This window comes from Leopardus geoffroyi, chromosome C2 (assembly GCF_018350155.1).
Source record: "Leopardus geoffroyi isolate Oge1 chromosome C2, O.geoffroyi_Oge1_pat1.0, whole genome shotgun sequence".
In the NCBI taxonomy this organism is placed as follows: domain Eukaryota; kingdom Metazoa; phylum Chordata; class Mammalia; order Carnivora; family Felidae; genus Leopardus; species Leopardus geoffroyi.
In genome coordinates this window covers 114,960,768-114,978,024 of record NC_059333.1, presented here as the reverse complement: position 1 = coordinate 114,978,024, position 17,257 = coordinate 114,960,768, and the positions used below count along the sequence as shown (strand labels likewise).

At 42.3% G+C, this 17,257-nt stretch overlaps 1 protein-coding gene and 1 non-coding gene across 2 annotated transcripts in view; both read left to right on the top strand.

Annotated features, from left to right (window-relative positions):
• The window catches only part of TM4SF4 (transmembrane 4 L six family member 4), a 29,029-nt gene extending 12,061 nt beyond the window's left edge, over positions 1 to 16,968 (top strand). The window contains exons 3-5 of the mRNA XM_045503311.1: positions 2,703 to 2,839; positions 12,547 to 12,736; positions 16,738 to 16,968. Coding sequence (XP_045359267.1) covers positions 2,703 to 2,839; positions 12,547 to 12,736; positions 16,738 to 16,755 — 345 coding nt within the window. The 3' untranslated portion in view covers positions 16,756 to 16,968. The remainder of the gene's footprint in view (positions 1 to 2,702; positions 2,840 to 12,546; positions 12,737 to 16,737) is intronic.
• Positions 4,524 to 4,608, top strand: TRNAR-UCG. Its single transcript has one exon. It is a non-coding gene; the product is annotated as a tRNA-Arg (tRNA).
• Positions 16,969 to 17,257: the final 289 nt, after the last annotated feature.

The window sequence follows — 17,257 nt, the reverse complement described above, 5'->3', positions numbered from 1 at the left end:
GATACCTTTAAGAGACCTTTTCTTCACAGAATCTGCTTTTCACTGAGACAACCCAATCCATCACAAAGAACTGCACTGTCAACAAATGTTTTCAGACCATTCAGAGCCTCACTCTGAAATGAAAAAAAGGTAACATGAGAAGAAACTGCCCTGAGCATAAGTTTTTAATTGCTGTACTAGAATGTTCTGGCCATTCCTAGAGTTACATCAGCTGTGTCTAACTGACCAGCAATTTTGTTGGAACATGGAAGTGGCCCAGAGACAGAGAACTAGGCAGATAAACTGTCACTAAGAATTGAAGCAGCATTTTCCAAAAGATGTTCTTGTAAGAACTCACGGAAAAAAAGTTATAGGTTCCAATGAGACCAGGAAACTCTGCAAATCACCATACACACCCAAATATAAGGCTAAACTGAATATCAAACCATCTTTATTTTTCCATAAAGAAGTTTTTTAAAAAGCTCTTTGAGGGGTGCCTGGGTGGCTCAGTTGGTTGAGTATCTGACTTCAGCTCAGATCATGATCACACAGTTCGTGGGTTCAAGCCCTGCTGACAGCTCAGAGCCTGGAGACTGCTTCAGATTCTGTGTCCCCCTCTCTCTCTGTTCCTCTCCCGCTCAGGCTCGCTCTCTCTCTCTCTCTCTCTCTCTCTCTCTCTCAGTAAATAAACATTAAAAAAAAATTTTTTAAGCTCTTCGACTGACATTAATATACAAACTTTGAATGATGGGCACACACTTTAATCACATTCTATAAAATTTTAATACATTGATTTTGAAAGAAGTCTTTCCCCCACTCATTTATTTTTAAACGTATTATTGCTTTTTTGACACCAGTGTCTTTGCTACTACTAAAGATACCTTTTGAGCCATCAAGAGTTTCCCACAGCACATCTTCCCTTCCATTTAAGTTTCGATACAACATTTTTGTAGCCATGTATGATGCTGTCAGGGGAAATTTCACTCAGTCACCAATAGCAATTCATGTCAAAGACAGTATTTGAACACCTCTCTTTCAGGTGTATGTTAACGATCCCCACAACTGTCAACACTACGTATGCTCATTTAGAATGCCCTTTAAAAGGTTTGTTAACTGTAACATTCAGAACTAGAAATTGTGAGGCCAACTTTCCTAGAATAATTAATACATCAGTGTTCAGAAAAAAAAATTTTTTTTCTCTCCCCCAGAAAAAAATTTTTATACAATTCTCTCAGCTAACATTACTTGGGTTGTTTCTGACCAATGTCTTCCCCCATGCGGTACTTGGCTGTTCAAAATAAAGTATTTGAGAAAGTGCCCTATTGTCTGATAGACAAAATAAGGACTCAACTCTGAGGCAATTTCCTCACTTATCAGTGATAACTTGGGAGCTAATAATTTTGCTTATATTCCAGCATACATAGTATATCCCCTTCTTGGAGGTTCACTGACTTCAGCGTATCACAAAGATTTTTAGAAGTAAAACAGGAGTGAAGCCTATTTAACTTCATATAATCCAGAAATCTCCAAAATTGTTCACCTAGATATCCTTTGGAAAAGAGATGGCCTGTCCTAACTTGATAAATTGAACAAAATTTTCATTTACTTCTTACCTAGATTATGTTCAGTAATGTTACTAATGGTGAGAATGGATTTTGGCTACCCTAGACACAAAACTCAAAGGGAAAATTTCAAATAATGAGTAACATGAAACCATAGTCTTTGAAAACATCCAACAAGTAGTTATTTGGTGCCTTTGAAAAGGTGGGAAGAAGAAAAACCAAATACATGATGGCCAGGGTAAAGCAATGTCCTACCTATCTTCAAATAACTCATTGTCCATGACAGCAAGGAGCTTATGTTCCGGTTGGGGAAGACGGACATAAAAAGCTATGCATAAATGTCTTGTGGGCACTGTGCCATGACAGAAGTTTATATAATCCAGGGTACTGAGGTAAGAGATGAAAGAGAGGATGGTTAGTTTGACTTAGGAAGTCAGATAAGACTTTATAAGGCACATGGGGCAGAGGTCAGTCTTGGAAAGTTGCACCAAAAATACGTTCACATATGATATGAAAACAAATACCAGCTAAAGTGGAACTCCATTATTACATACATTCCAATTGTCCAGGCACTATCAGGTCCTCTCCACCCCTAAACCCATACCTGCCCCGCCCCCTGCCCAAATATATTCTGTGATAAGATTGTTAGTAATACACGGAAGGGAGAAGGGGAGCCCCTGACATTTAACTTAAGTTGTCATGTCTACCTTTCACAACAGACCTTGTAGGCAGGCCTTATCATGCCCATTTCATGCCAACTAGGCACCCCAGACCAGAAGACTTTTAAGATCACTTCCAATTCTAAGATTCTTTGATTCTGTAATAGACAGCCTTTCATATTAGTCCTGAGAGAGAGATCAGGAGGAGATTCTATTCTTAACAAGGTTAAAAACCATGGTTCAAAGGTATCAACCATAACTAGCACTTCAATCATCAATGAATAGGTAAAGAAAGATATGGGAATGGGGGAGAAGAAGGGGAAAAAAGATACCAAAATTCATTCTAGGAGACACCACAGGTCCCACCTACTGTGAAGACTGGCTCTTACCCCGTAACTTCCCTGGAGACACTATGCTCAACGACAGACTGGTTGGTTAGGTGTGCTGGGGGTAACCTCTGGAACACCTTAAGAACCCACCTGTCTCTCTCCTTCTCTTTCAGATGTTCACCTCCACAATATTTGCTGTGATTGGATTCTTGGGTGCTGGATACTCATTTGTCATCTCAGCCATCTCAATCAACAGGGGTCCTAAATGTCTCATGGACAATAGCACGTGGGGCTACCCCTTCCACGATGGGTAAGGTGCACCCTGTGATGTCCACATGTCCCCACAAGGCAGGTAAATGGCCCAAGGGAGACCCTGCATAGGTCCTGTCACCTTCATTTGACTAGTGTCAGGCATGTTGCTCCTCTGAAGCAGAGCTGGAGAGGGGGTGAAGTTGCCCAAGATCTCACTCTAATTGCTCTTTTTTTTTTTTTAATGTTTATTTATTTTTGAGGGAAAGAGAGAGACAGAGAGGGACAGAGTGTGAGAAGGAAAGAGGCAAAGAGAGAGACACAGAATCAGAAGCAGGCTCTAGGCTCTGAGCTGTTAGCACAGAGCCCAATGCGGGGCTCGAACCATGAGATAATGACCTGAGCCAAAGTTGGACACTTAACCAGTTGAGCCACCCAGGGGCCCTTTTAATTGCTCTTTTGACAGACACCAGGAGAAATAACCAAGAGGGGGTGCTTCAGCTGGCCTGTGAGAAGGAGATTTGCAGTGTCATTACTGACACCCCGACATTTATGAGCAGCGACATGAGGCAACTAATAATATTAATTAACAGAAAGTGGTGGCTTCCATTGAAAATCTTATAATAGAAAATGAGAATGATTACTCACTAACAGGGCTCAAAGGCTCCCTAGATCGTCTATGAGTAGACTATCTTTTAAGGTGCAAATTTATGGAAAATGACATTGAGAATATTGTAGATTCTTCACGAGACTTAATATTAATAGAACTGGTTAAAATAACACTGCATGTTGTCATGGAACTCTGTAGCTGATAAAGAACTCCCCCCCCCCAACAAATTTATAATTTAATCCCCACAACAACCGCAAGCGGTAGTTATACCCTGCCAAGGCAGGCTTAATAATTTTGGCTTGCTCAAAGTCGCACAGCTGGTTAAGGGCAGAGGCAGGGCTCAAACTCCTATCTTCCAACTTTTGAGTTCTAGTATCTTTAAAAAAAAAAAAAAAAATTTCTTTGAAGTTTGTTTATTTTTGAGGGAGATAGAACGTGATCTGGAGAGGGGCAAACACAGAATCTAAAGCTGGTTCCAGGCTCCACAGAGCCCAATGTGGGCTCGAACTCACGAATCGTGAGATCATGACCTGAGCTGAAGTCAGACACTTAACCGGCTAAGCCACCCAGGCGCCCTTGAGTTCTATTGTCTTTAGACTACACACCCTTCTGCCCATAGACTATACCGTGCACCACAGTAGACAGTAGCCATATGTAGCTGTTCAAACTTAAATTCATTCAAACGAAATAAAATTAAAATTCCTCAATCACACTATCAGTATTTCAAGTATCAGCAGCCACGTGTCTAGTTGCAACTGCATTGACCCTCACCGATAAAGGACATTACCACTGTCACAGACAGTCTATGAGACAGTGCTGCACCAGCCTCTGACCTCCAGGAGGGCTTGGACCATTTCTGCTTTGTTCATTACCACCTGGCACAGTGACTGACACATCTAGGTGGTCAGGAAATGTGGTTGTGAGGTGCCCTACACTGGACGATGGGACCGTGCCTAAAGAAATCCATAGGACACCAATTTATTAACTCTACATGTTCATTTACAACAAGAGTCTAAAGAACTTCAAAAGCAGGCTTTAGATGAGGAGACAGAGGGTACTGGTTCTGTTATGATACAGCTCACAAGAGTTTCGTGTAAAGTATCATCCCTACTTCTAAATTTAAACAGGAGGGGGCGCCTGGGTGGCTCAGTCGGTTAAGCGTCCGACTTCGGCTCGGGTCGTGATCTCGCGGTCCGTGGGTTCGAGCCCCGCGTCGGGCTCTGTGCTGACAGCTCAGAGCCTGGAGCCTGCTTCAGATTCTGTGTCTCCCTCTCTCTCTGACCCTCTCCCATTCATGCTCTGTCTCTCTCTGTCTCAAAAATAAATAAACATTAAAAAAAATAAAAAAAAAATAAAGTTAAACAGGAGTACAGGCCTCTAGTATCCCCATCACATGCAGGGATTCCCAAAGGCAATGGTTGTACTGTGCCCCCTTACCTTGCAGAGGACTGCTGGGGCCCCGCTGCCGTGGGGTTAGCCTACATGAGCATAGAAATCAGACACCAGATCCATTTCCTGAGGTTCTTCCCATGAGAGTTTATGAAACTACAGATTATGTCTCCTTCTAAGGACCCTTCTCCTATTATTTCCATCAACAACAGAAGCGCAGTATTAAACATGCTTTTGTATTTACTGTTATGTGAATGATACCACCCTTGACGAACTCAAAATCAATTAGAATGAATCTATGTCCAAAACAAAGGACAGAGAAAGGAAACACAACACTTTCCCAGTAACGCCCCAAGGCAGTACAATAAATAGCATTAGACCCTAACACCCTCCCTGGCACACCCGCTCCCTGCTTGGGATGGAATGGGATCCATGCCCAAGGTCAGGAGAGTGACAGCTGGTCTGTGGGCCACTACAGGAAATGCCAGTGTGGGGAAAGGACAGGAAACAACTTTTCAAAGTCCTCTGTCCTTCTGGTGAAGCAAGTTTTCATGCACATCATAGCCCTTTACTGCACATTACTCCATGATAGATGCTTTCACACATGGCATTGGGTCTTCTCACAACAACTAACCCATTCATTAACTTGTATCAGATCAGAGAGGTTTAATAGTACAAACAGAACAGAATAAACTTTGCAGGCAAGCAGGCACATTTCAGAATTCTCCACCCTCCTCTGTTCATGGTAAGGCTTTGATAATTCTTTGACAGGAGAGAGGTTTGAGTGCCACCATATCTGTATAGTGGCTTCAAACTATCATGGGATCAAATATCACTGTGTAGGGGTTTATTACAAAACCATGTAGCCTACGCTTTCCAGGTGATTGATAGGCTATTTAAGAGTGATTTTGACTATTTGTGGTTTGGTTTTGTTTTTTTCTCCTCACGCCCTGACTTTGGAATTTAATCCCACAGAAGGTGCAAGTCCTCTCTCTGTACAAGGAGTGAAATATGCCAAGATTGGCACAGGATAAGGCTCTCAGGAGGGGGGATCTAGGTGGAATGTGTCACATGGCATCCTCTCTGCCACCTGGCAGGCTCCCGTCAGCATTCCATTGTCTCCTACATCCTGTGTCCTATCTTCTCAGGCAAGAACTCACATTCCTTTATGACCTTATCTCCCACAGCAGCTCCAACCCTTCCCTCGGACTGCAGGGGCTCAGCTTGAATTTTTATAACAGTAATCGAACCTCGGTTGCTTGGTGTTTTTCCGTTAATAAAGTGCTTTCACCCACATGTTTCATTTGATCCTGACAGAAAACTTGTGGGATTATTAACTCTCCTTCAGAGGGAAGATAGCTGAGGCCCAGAGAGGACAAGTGACTTGCCCAAAGAAATGGTCTTTCATATTTTTTCTTTCTTTTTTCTTTCTTTCTTTCTTTCTTTCTTTCTTTCTTTCTTTCTTTCTTTTCTTTCTTTCTTTCTTTCTTCCTTTCTTTCTTTCTGTTTTTCTTTCTTTCTTTCTTTCTTTCTTTGCTTTTCTTTCTTTCTTTCTGTTTCTTTCTTTCTTTCTTTCTTTCTTTCTTTCTTTTTCTTTCTTTCTTTCTTTCTTTTCTTTCTTTCCCTCCCTTCCTTCCTTCCTTCCTTCCTTCCTTCCTTCCTTCCTTCCTTCCTTCCTTCCGTTTATTTATTGAGAGAGAGAACCAGCAGGGGAGGGGCAGAGAGAGAGGGGGACAGAGGATCCAAAGTGGGCTCTGTGCTGACAGCCGAGAACCCACTGCAGGGCTCAAACTCACGAACTGAGAGATCACGACCTGGGCCAAAGATGGACACTCAACCTACTGAGCCACCCAGGCACCCCATAAATGCTGTTTCCTAATGACTGAAGCTCAGATCCAATTTTTCAGAGTCTAAGTCACAGTGGCTTTTCTAGAACATAAGTGATATTGATTTGCACTCTCTACTTTTTGTGTTGATTATAGACTCCATGTAGCATAGCTCAGGATCTCTGCTTCCGTGGACTCTTCTTATCCACGGGATCCCAGTGCATAAACACTGACGTGGTTGTTATAGCTACAAATCTAACACATGCACAGTTACTAGTGAGGAGCAAATATTAATCACTTGTATGAGCCTGAAGATAAGGACCTAGGACAGTTGTCACTCTTTCCTTATTACCAAATGGCAGTGGCAGCCACTACCACTGCTTCTTTTCTTTTTCCTTTTATTTTTTCTTTTCTTTTCTTTTTTCTTTCTCCCTTCCTTTCTCTTTCTCTTTCTCTTTCTTTCTTTCTTTTTCTTTCTTTCTTTCTTTCTTTCTTTCTTTCTTTTCTTTCTCATTCCTTCTTTTTTATTTCTTTCCTTTCTTTCCCCCCTCCCCCTGCCTCTCTCTTTCTCTTTCTTTTCCCTTTCTTCCTCCTACTATTCCTCCTCCTCCTTCTCCTTCTCAGTGTTTAGGGGCTAAATGTTTCTGCACACATTATCTCACTTAATCTTCTTAATAAAACTGAGAATTCTTATCCCTGCAGTAGAAAAATGAAATTCAGAAAGATTAATTTGCCCAGGGCTCCACAGCTAGTAATTAGCAGAAGGAGCATTTGAAAAAGCAAACACACACTTGGCCAGTACCCTACTTTGTGCTGAAGCCTGTCCCAAACATGAAGCAGACAAGGATGGATGTGGTCCCTGCCCCAGCGAGCGCAGGGCTAGTTAGAGCGACAACACAGGTCACACACCCTCACAATGCAGAAAGGGACGAAGTGGAGGAGTGCAAGGGAAACTTCTCTGAGGAGGTGACATGGGCTGGTTTGGGGACATGAGCAAAGGTGTGCCTTCCAGATAGGGAGGAGAAGCATATTTCAGGCAGAGAGAAGAGGAGGACTTGAGACAACCATGAAAAGGCCCAACATGCTCAGAGAATGTCTGTTTCACTGCAAGCCTGAAGCTCGGGGTGAATGTGGGGGAGAGGAACAGAAAGGGACACCACCTGGGGACGTGGTTGACAGGTAGGCCAGAACTTTGGGACCTCAGGGACCAGCAGAGGACTTCAAGCAGGACATGCCACCGCCACCTGGGATTTCTAGGACAATTGTGATGTCAGTGATGTGGAGGATGAAGACATGCTCAGTAAGAAGAGACAAAAGTCGGAGATTGGAGTAATAATCCTGATAAGGTTATCACCAGCAAGGCAGTGGAATTTGGCTCCAAAGGACACAGATTTCAGAGATCTGAGATGGAATCATCAGGATTAGGTGTGAGGAAATAGGGGGCAGGTTATTGAGTTGGACTCCAAGATTTCCAGCTTGGGGCACAAAATTCAGGGCTCCTCAATGCCATAGGACATAGCCTGGGTTGGGTTCGTTTGTTTGTTTGTTCGTTTGTTTTTCCCTCAGATATGTTTGTTGGCAATCTTGTTAAAAGAGCAAAGACAGTTAACTTTCTCTGTCATGAGAACCATACTAAAGATGCCCCCTAGAAGGAAAAAGAAACCTAGGACATTTTGAGATACACCCTCTTGCCTTCCTTTGAAGTAGGACCTCCTCCCATCCAAGGTCTTCCTTTCTAAGACAATTGGCTACCTCGACCTTGACCCTGAGCTGCTGAAAGGGAAGCAGCTGGCACAAGGCATGGGGACAGCCACAGAAGGGAGAACCAGAGGAAAGGCCAAGGACGATAGCAGTGGGGGAGGGACAAGGGACACGGCCAAGCACAGCACTCCCCCGTCTGGCTGTAACCCTGCCTGCTCCCTGGGGAAGGTGAGGTGTGGCGAGCTCTTTCACACCAAAACACAGAAGTGAGTACAATAAATGTTCTGCCTGGACTTTCAGTTTAGACCATCTGCATTTGTACTTCAGAGATTGCTCATCAGCAAGGAACCCCATAAGCTGCTCTTGAACACATTCCCTAGAGCTGAAAGCCACACTGACCAGGGGATGTGGGCTTGCCCCCCGGGGTTTCCAGCTTTCAGGAAGCACGAAACACTCATGGATGTCAAGCAGCTTCGCTCTTCGCCTGACTGGACTTAGGGACCAGTCACACCCCTGCCACATACCAGTGGGGTCATCTTGGGCAGTGCATTGACCTCTCAGCTCTTCCTCTGTCAGATGGCGTAACAGCATGCTCTACGTCACAGATTGAGGCAAGAATGAAAGAACACGATGCACAGAAGGCCTTTGGCACAATTACTGCCACATGCTGTTTGCTGAACATTCAGCCTTATTATTCATTTTTGTGAATATAACTCATTACCGTGAACAGATTACACATTAGAGCTTTCTGAAACGTTATGCGTTCATAATGATTTTTGTGATTTAATTCCTATCTTTTCATCCAGTCACATGAAGGCTCAAAGAGACTATCCCCTTTATCATGGTACAGGTGAACCTTAATTGACAAGCTATTATAAATATGTTGTATAAATCAAATGTAATGAATAAGTCATATTTCAAATATACCAAAGGGATATCATCACTCAACATAGGGAGTTCGTGTAATGATTAAGAACACTAGCTGCGGAGTCAGACAGACCGAAGACCAAATCCAGGCACTTCCATTCACTCGCCTCAACCTCTTTATCTGTGTATATGTTCGTTCGTTCCGTGAGTGTTTTGTGGAGGCTATACTCTATGCAAGGCCTCGTTCAAGTAAAAGAACACCTCCTTGTGGGATTCAGAAAGATGATGTAAAGCACGTGGGCAGGACCAGTACGTGACAGTTGCCGTTATTTATCGATCACTCCCTGTGCTGGAACTGGGGACGGTGTTAGGAGACACGTCTCTGTCCACGTGGGCATACAGCCCTGAAAAGAAAAACAGGAAAATGCACAGACGGTGATAGCACAGGGTCCTAGGTGCTCTTCCAGAGGAAACACAGAAAGCTGGGAGGCACAGAAGGGCTACCAACGTCAGCTGAGGGCAGGAGGAGGATCGGGGAGTTTGTCCCAGGGGATGTGACCCCAGAACAAGCCAGGCAGAGTGGGCCAGGCAAAGCATTCGGGAGCCCCTCTTCTTTCCGTCAGCTGTCTCTGTTGCTTTCAAGAGGTGAGTCTCATGAAACCCATGGCTTTCTATATGGATGTGGCGGGATTACTACAGCTCAGATGGAAATACCCTTCACAATAATGGGATGCTTTAAAACTCCAGTCAAGGGGCGCCTGGGTGGCGCAGTCGGTTAAGCGTCCGACTTCAGCCAGGTCACGATCTCGCGGTCCGTGAGTTCGAGCCCCGCGTCGGGCTCTGGGCTGATGGCTCAGAGCCTGGAGCCTGTTTCCGATTCTGTGTCTCCCTCTCTCTCTGCCCCTCCCCCGTTCATGCTCTGTCTCTCTCTGTCCCAAAAATAAATAAACGTTGAAAAAAAAAAAAAAATTAAAAAAAAAAAAACAACTCCAGTCAAGTGGATTTAAACTGCCTCAGCTCTCCTTGCTTCACAGAATGTGGAAACATGATTTTCTCCACAAAAAATTAGGGCCCACTGTCTTGTGGGGTTGGGGAGTTGGCCACAACAATCATTGCCAACATCTTGGGGAGTCTCAGGGCCTGAGAATCCGGGAGGAGAGACGAAGGGTCTGGAATGCATATTTATGGTGGTTTGTGGGGGGTGAGGTGGGTGGAACTGAGAGGATTTCTTTCTCCAGGTGCCCAAACTCCACCCTTACTTCCAAGGCTCCCCCGTGAGCATTTCACCAATTTCGCCACCAGGAGGTGCTGTCATCCCATCTCTGCACAAACTCTTGCAGAGGGAAAAAAAACTCAGGATTGCCGATTGCTTCATCTTAGAATCCTTTCTTTATACAATGTGCCTGGAAAATATTGTGTCTTCACGACTTTCTATAGTCAAGTTTGAAAACTGTAAAGATAGACAGGACTACATCGAAAAATGCAGAACAGAAAGTTGAGTGTTTACAAGTAATTAATAAAAGGAAGTTTTCCACAACGGTACATAACGTACAGTACATGATCTTTGTGAATCTTCACAATTGTGAGGTTGTTCTCAGCCCATTTTATAGATGAAGAACTGATGCTATGGGGGTGGGGGGAAGTAACTTGTATGAGGAATACACAGAGAGTAAGATGAATGCTTGGATTCAAACCCAGGTTCAACTCAATCCAAAATACCAGGCTCTTTCCTTTAGACCACACTGCTCAGATTAAGTAAAATAATAAAAATACTAGCGTTTACTGAGCACTTACTATATGCTAGGCACTGTCCTAAGCACGTCACTAGTGTTAGTTCAGGTAATTGTCACAACAACCCTACAATTTAATATTATTCCCACTTTACAGATAAGTACACAAGTCACACAGTTAATGAGCAGCTATGGAAAAGCGAATCAATGCTCCAAACAATGCAGTGTTTTACTTTTAAATCAAGAGCAAAATGCTCCTTCTTTCCTTTATTCCTTGTGCTCTATTAAACTCCAGGGTATCTGCCATCATTCCAAAGATTTTTGAAAATCTTAATATGGAATGTATTTAAAATGAGCACTGATGCCCTGGAGAATTTGTCAGAAACAGGAGGTAGATGTTAATTTAGTAGCCAGAAGGAGTTTCCCATGGAGTCCTTGAAAGGATAGAGGATACATAAAGGCAGAGGTAGAGACCAATTTGTGGCTCTAAGAATGTGAGAAAAAATTATAGTAATCCACAGCATTTATCCACTTTTACTCTTGTTTTTGTCTGAAAGACAATAGGTTTCCCATTTCTCCTTCAAGACACAATGCCCTTTATATTGTAGTAAACTCCTAATATATATATATATATATATATATATATATATATATATATTTTATAAAATATTGCAGTTTCTCCTGTTTCAAAGTTTTATAAACTATGTATTAAGGCAGCAGATTATTTCTTCCTTTTAATTAATTAAATCTTTTTGCATGCGGAATCCCTACATGTTAACAAAAATACAGTTGAGCAAAATTCGCAATTTGGCTAGAATTAGGCCTTCAAACATTAAGCTCTTCCCTTTAAGTGTCCCTTTGACATGACTGTACTTTACAAGGCCACTAGACTTGACAGATAATTTTGTCAAAAGCCCAAATGGTCCCTAACAACAACTGGCAGGATAATGGCCATGAACATTTGTAAGAGTCTACTCCCAGGGTATCTTCACTTTCCCAGTCCCCTCATAGATACTGGATTTACCCATCCTTTTGGTCCCCTCACAAAAATCACTCTGTCACTTAGTACCTATGCAACCTAGGGGTAAGCCACTTAACCTCTCTGTGCCTCAATGTCCTTATTTGTGAAATGGAAGGTTCCTTATTAGGTTTCTATGAGAAGGGTCTCATAAGGCTTCTATGCGGAAAAAAAATGAGTTGATATGTGTACAAAATTTAGAGCAGAGTCTGGCACATAGTATATATTTAATAAAAATGTTAGGTGTTGTTTTTAAAATTATTATTATGGGACAGGTTTCCTTTTTTTTTCTTTTTTCTCTTTTTAAATTTAATAGAGATAGAGTGTGTGTGTGAATGGGGGAGAGGGGCAGAGGGAGAGAGAGAATCATAAGCAGGCTCCACGCTCAGCTCAGAGCACAATGTGGGGCTTGATCCAATGACCCTGGGATCGTGACCTGAGCCAAATCAAGAATCAGATGCTCAACCAACTGAGCCACCCAGGTGCTCCCTTATGGGACATTTCTCTTATGGAGCTTATGTTTGGGATGGAAAGTATTGCAAAAGAAAAATCATTATGGTGTCTTTGTAGCCCAGCGTATTGCATATGTTTTATAAATGTCTCCTTTCTCCTCCATATTTTGGACAGGGATTACCTCAATGATGAGGCGTTATGGAGCAAGTGCCGGCAGCCTGCCGATGTGGTTCCCTGGCATCTGACCCTCTTCTCCATCCTGCTGGTCATAGGCGGAGTCCAGATGCTTCTCTGTGCCATCCAGGTGGTCAACGGCCTCCTGGGGACCCTGTGCGGAGACTGCCAGTGTTGCAGCTGTTGTGGGGTGAGTTGAGGTCCTGGTCCTTTCTCTTTGGCATGCTCAGGAGGCCAGGGTAGGCCACCAGCACTAAGGGGGAGAGGGTGGAGACAGCAGTAGCTGCAGAAAACCAGGCTGGAAAGGCCAGGCAGCCCTCTCTACCAGCTCAGGGGAATGGTAACACTGTGTGGCTGAGCCAGGCTGACGTGGACCAAAATTCTCAGTCTCAGACCCAGTTGACCACAATCCTGGAGGCAGAGGACTCTAAATACATGTAGAAGTTTACAATAATGTTTATTATTATTTATACGAAGACCCCCAGGAATTGGGCATTTGTCATACACATGTATTGTCAATAACATGTCATGGTCTGGCCCAAAACGTTCTCACTATTCCCTAAATAGATCTAGACAGTGGATGGAAGTTGCCAAGAAATACATGGAACACATGTCAGGGCATTTTCTTTTCCCCGGAAAAGAACAGAACGTACCAATGCAAAACCTAACACTGGGTGAGATTTCTGATATAGAAGAGAGAAGTGGTTCTCACGCAGGGCGGGAAAAAAAGGAAATCACTGAGGATTTAGTCTCCAAGTATGATTATAAATTATCAACAATATAAAAAGTAAAAATAAACGTATGGCCTGCAAGACCGTGATTATTTCAACTAGTGACCAAACCAGATCAGGCAATTGTTCAAACACACACAGAATTATTTAAAAACACAAACTGACATATGAGGAAAAATTAAACAGAACTTGAGAGTCCCATAATTGAGGAACTATGTAAATAAATATAAACTGTGACCTATCTATTTAATACAATATTATGTCCAAATTTTATTTTATTCTTTTTTTTTTTAAGTTTATTTATTTATTTCAAGAGACAGACAGAACAGGCATGTGGGGGAGGGGCAAAGAGAGAGGGAGAGGGAGAATCCCAAGCCAGCTCCACACTGTCAGCACAGAGCCCCATGCGGGGCTCAAACTCACAGACTGTGAGGTCACGACCTGAACCGAAAACAAGAGTCAGACGCTTAACTGACTAAGCCAGTCAGGTGCCCCAGTTATGCCCAAATTTTAAATGTTTCCACTAATTTTCTTTCAATTTCTAACAAGCATTATATGTACACAGGTCAAAAATTAAGTCTGTGTGTCAGAAACATACAGCAGTATTCAGTTGGAAAGCCTGCCCTGTCTTCTACCTACCCAGTTCCTCTCGGTCTCTACCTGATTTCTTCTATATCCTCTCAGAGTTTCTTCGTTATTGTTTTTACTCACCCTCCCTGAAAAAGATTTTTAAAACTGTAATAATACTGAAAATGCTTATGAGATAGTGTTATTTAAAAAGAGCAAGATACAGAGGCGCCTGGCTGGTTTGGAAGGGCATGTGACTCTTGATCTTAAAGAATTGTGGGTTCAAGCCCCACACTGGGTATAGAGATCACTTAAAACTAAAATCTTTAAAAAAAATAAGAATAAAAAAGGCTAGATAAAAAAAGTATACAAATAAACAACCATGTAAATAAGAAAAAAACACTATGAATTGAAAAGAAACCTAGAGGAAATCCAACCCAAATATTAAATGATGGGTAAGAAGGAAATGACTTATTTCCTTCCTTCTAGCTTATATTATTCAAAAAAAGGTTTAACAATCATAAATTTTAAAATATACAAAATATAAATTAAAAGGTCCCCAAAATTAACTGTAAAATGCATGCATTACAAATAAATTTCACTGAGTATCGGGTCTTTTGTTCTGTAAATTTTCAGTTCTATCATGTTGTATTTAAATTTTTTGGTCTTTAAACACAAATGAGAAGAAAAGAAAACTACCAGTGAGTAATCCATCAAAATGATTTTTATGATAGAAGTTAAGACAATTGAACATCTAAATCTTATGGGTCATCCAAAATGAATTCATGCTTGCTAAATCATCTCATTTCAAACACTTTCATTATTTCCTTTTCTGACACAGAAGAGAATCCTATATTTAATTAGGAAGCAAATTTTCATTGCAAGATTTATTAGAAATATAGCTGCCCTTTACATAGAAAATAGCTTATTAAATTTGAAGATTATCTATAAATTTAAAAAATATGTCCATAGGTGCCAGTACATTGACTTTTTTCAGTGAGTGTCATCTGTACAAACACTATATTTTAACAATTTTAACAAGTAAATCACTTGATAGTCAAAAGACAGTAGATGGACTCCATAGCTGTCAGTGCATGTGAATCGGAGAATCAGAAGGTGAATATACACCTCCTGAATACCCCTCCCTTCCTCCCTCCCTTCCTTCCTTCCTTCTTTCTCTCTTCCTTCCTTCCTTCCTTCCTTCCTTCCTTCCTTCCTTCCTTCCTTCCTCCCTTCCTCCCTTCTCTCTTCCTTCCTTCTTTCCTTCCTTCTTTCCTTCCTTCCTCCCTTCTTTCCCTTCCCTTCCTTTCTCTTCCTTCTTCTCCAACTTTTTATTTGAAAAACTTCAACTGTACATAAAATTTAAAGGAACAGTAAAATGAACACCTGTATAATTTCACCTAGATCCACAAACTGTTCATATTTGCTTGCTCTCTCTTTCTGAACCACTGGAAAGTCATTTGCAGGCACGAAGAACCTTCACTACCAGATATTTCAGTGCACACGAGAGCTGCATTTTTTAACGATCAGTCTGCTGAGGATTCCTTTCTTGCTGGCAGCTTGCCTCTCGTACAGCTGGTCAGCATCCCCTGCAGCGTCCCACTGTGGGGGGACTTGGGCTCACGGCCTAGTTCCACAACCTCCTAGCTGAGTGACCCCAGCAAGCTTCCTAACTTCTCAAGTCTTAGTTACCCCAACTGCCTCTTGCCGAGCTTTTACGGAAAGCATGCAGATCCATCCGTTCAAGCAGAAAGTATTTATTGAGAGATTTTTGAGCCTGGCACAGTCCTTAAATGAGGTAATAGATGGAAACGTGCCTTAAATACAAGCTATGAGATCGGGGTTGAGTGCCAGCTGCGCAGTCTTGGCAAAGTCAGCTGCACGCAACTGTTTCTTTGTCTCCAAAATGCGGTTTTTAAACCTATTTCCTAAGGTTGCTGAGTCTAACGCAGGGTGATAAATATGCATCGACATCAACGGCGAGAAGGCTCAGGCCATTGTACTGATTGTTCTTTACTAAGGTATGAAAATTGGTGAGGCAGTGCAGCTTCAAGGAAAGGGGCACAGTCTCTGGGATCAACCTGCCTGGGTTCAAATCCAGGCTCCTCTACTTCTTTGTTGTGGCTTTGGATACTCACTGAAGCTCTCTGCATCTCTTATCAAAAAATTTTTTTAATAATAAACAATGCAGGGGCGCCTGGGTGGCACAGTCGGTTAAGCGTCCGACTTCAGCCAGGTCACGATCTCGCGGTCTGTGAGTTCGAGCCCCGCGTCAGGCTCTGGGCTGAAGGCTCAGAGCCTGGAGCCTGTTTCCGATTCTGTGTCTCCCTCTCTCTCTGCCCCTCGCCCGTTCATGCTCTGTCTCTCTCTGTCCCAAAAATAAATAAATGTTCAAAAAAAAATTTTTTTTTTAATAATAAACAATGCAGGGGAGCCTGGGTGGCTCAGTCAGTTGAGCGTCCAACTTTGGCTCAGGTCGTGATCTCACGGTTCATGGGTTCGAGCCCCGCGTCGGGCTCTGTGCTGACAGCTCGGAGCCTGGAGCCTGCTTCGGATTCTGTGTCTCCCTCTCTCTCTGCCCCTCCCCCGGTCATTCTCTCTCTCTCTCTCTCTCTCTCTCTCTCTCTCTCTCTGTCTCAAAAATAAACAAACATTTTCAAAAATAATAATAAATGGTACAAAATAAATTGAAGCCTCACCTCTTATAACCTAAAAACAGGTAAGTGACAGATTAAAGCTCTGAAACAGGAAAGTATTGAAAATATTCAATAGGTAACTAATACCGGGTAGGAATAATCAGGACGAAGGTGGGGGGGTGGGGAGGGGAGGAGAGAAGAAAGCAAAAACAAAACAAAAAAAGAATGATGTAATAATTAACTTTTCTACCTTCTAGGGAGATGGACCAGTTTAAATCTCCTTGGTGAGCTGTTCTAACTCGACGGCAGTTGGGACGTTACACTAAACTCATTCTTTTTTCTGGGGTTGGCACTCCCCATCTGCTTCCCTGACAAAGTTTAGGGACAGCGGAACTATCCTTTCCACTTTCCAAGACAGCTTAGCTCACGGCTTAGCTCAACTTAGATGTTTATGCTATTTTCAAATAAAAAATAGTTTAGCCACTTCAGTGAGGTTTCCAAATCTTTCAAATTAGCTTCCTTTTAGAATTGAAGAACAGGTTCAAAGCAAATTTTTCATGATTTTTCTTTTCTAGTGAAAGATATGTAAAGTCACATGTACTGCCACACTGCTTCTTTGTGTATAGAGCTGTTTATATCTCTGGAAGTTTTACATAATTCATAGGAGAGGAGCCCATTAAAAATGAGAAACTAAGACCAGTTTTTGTTTTCAAGATTTATGAGGAAAACAGAATGACTGATGTATTCTACATAATTTTATTTAGTGTCTTTTTGGCT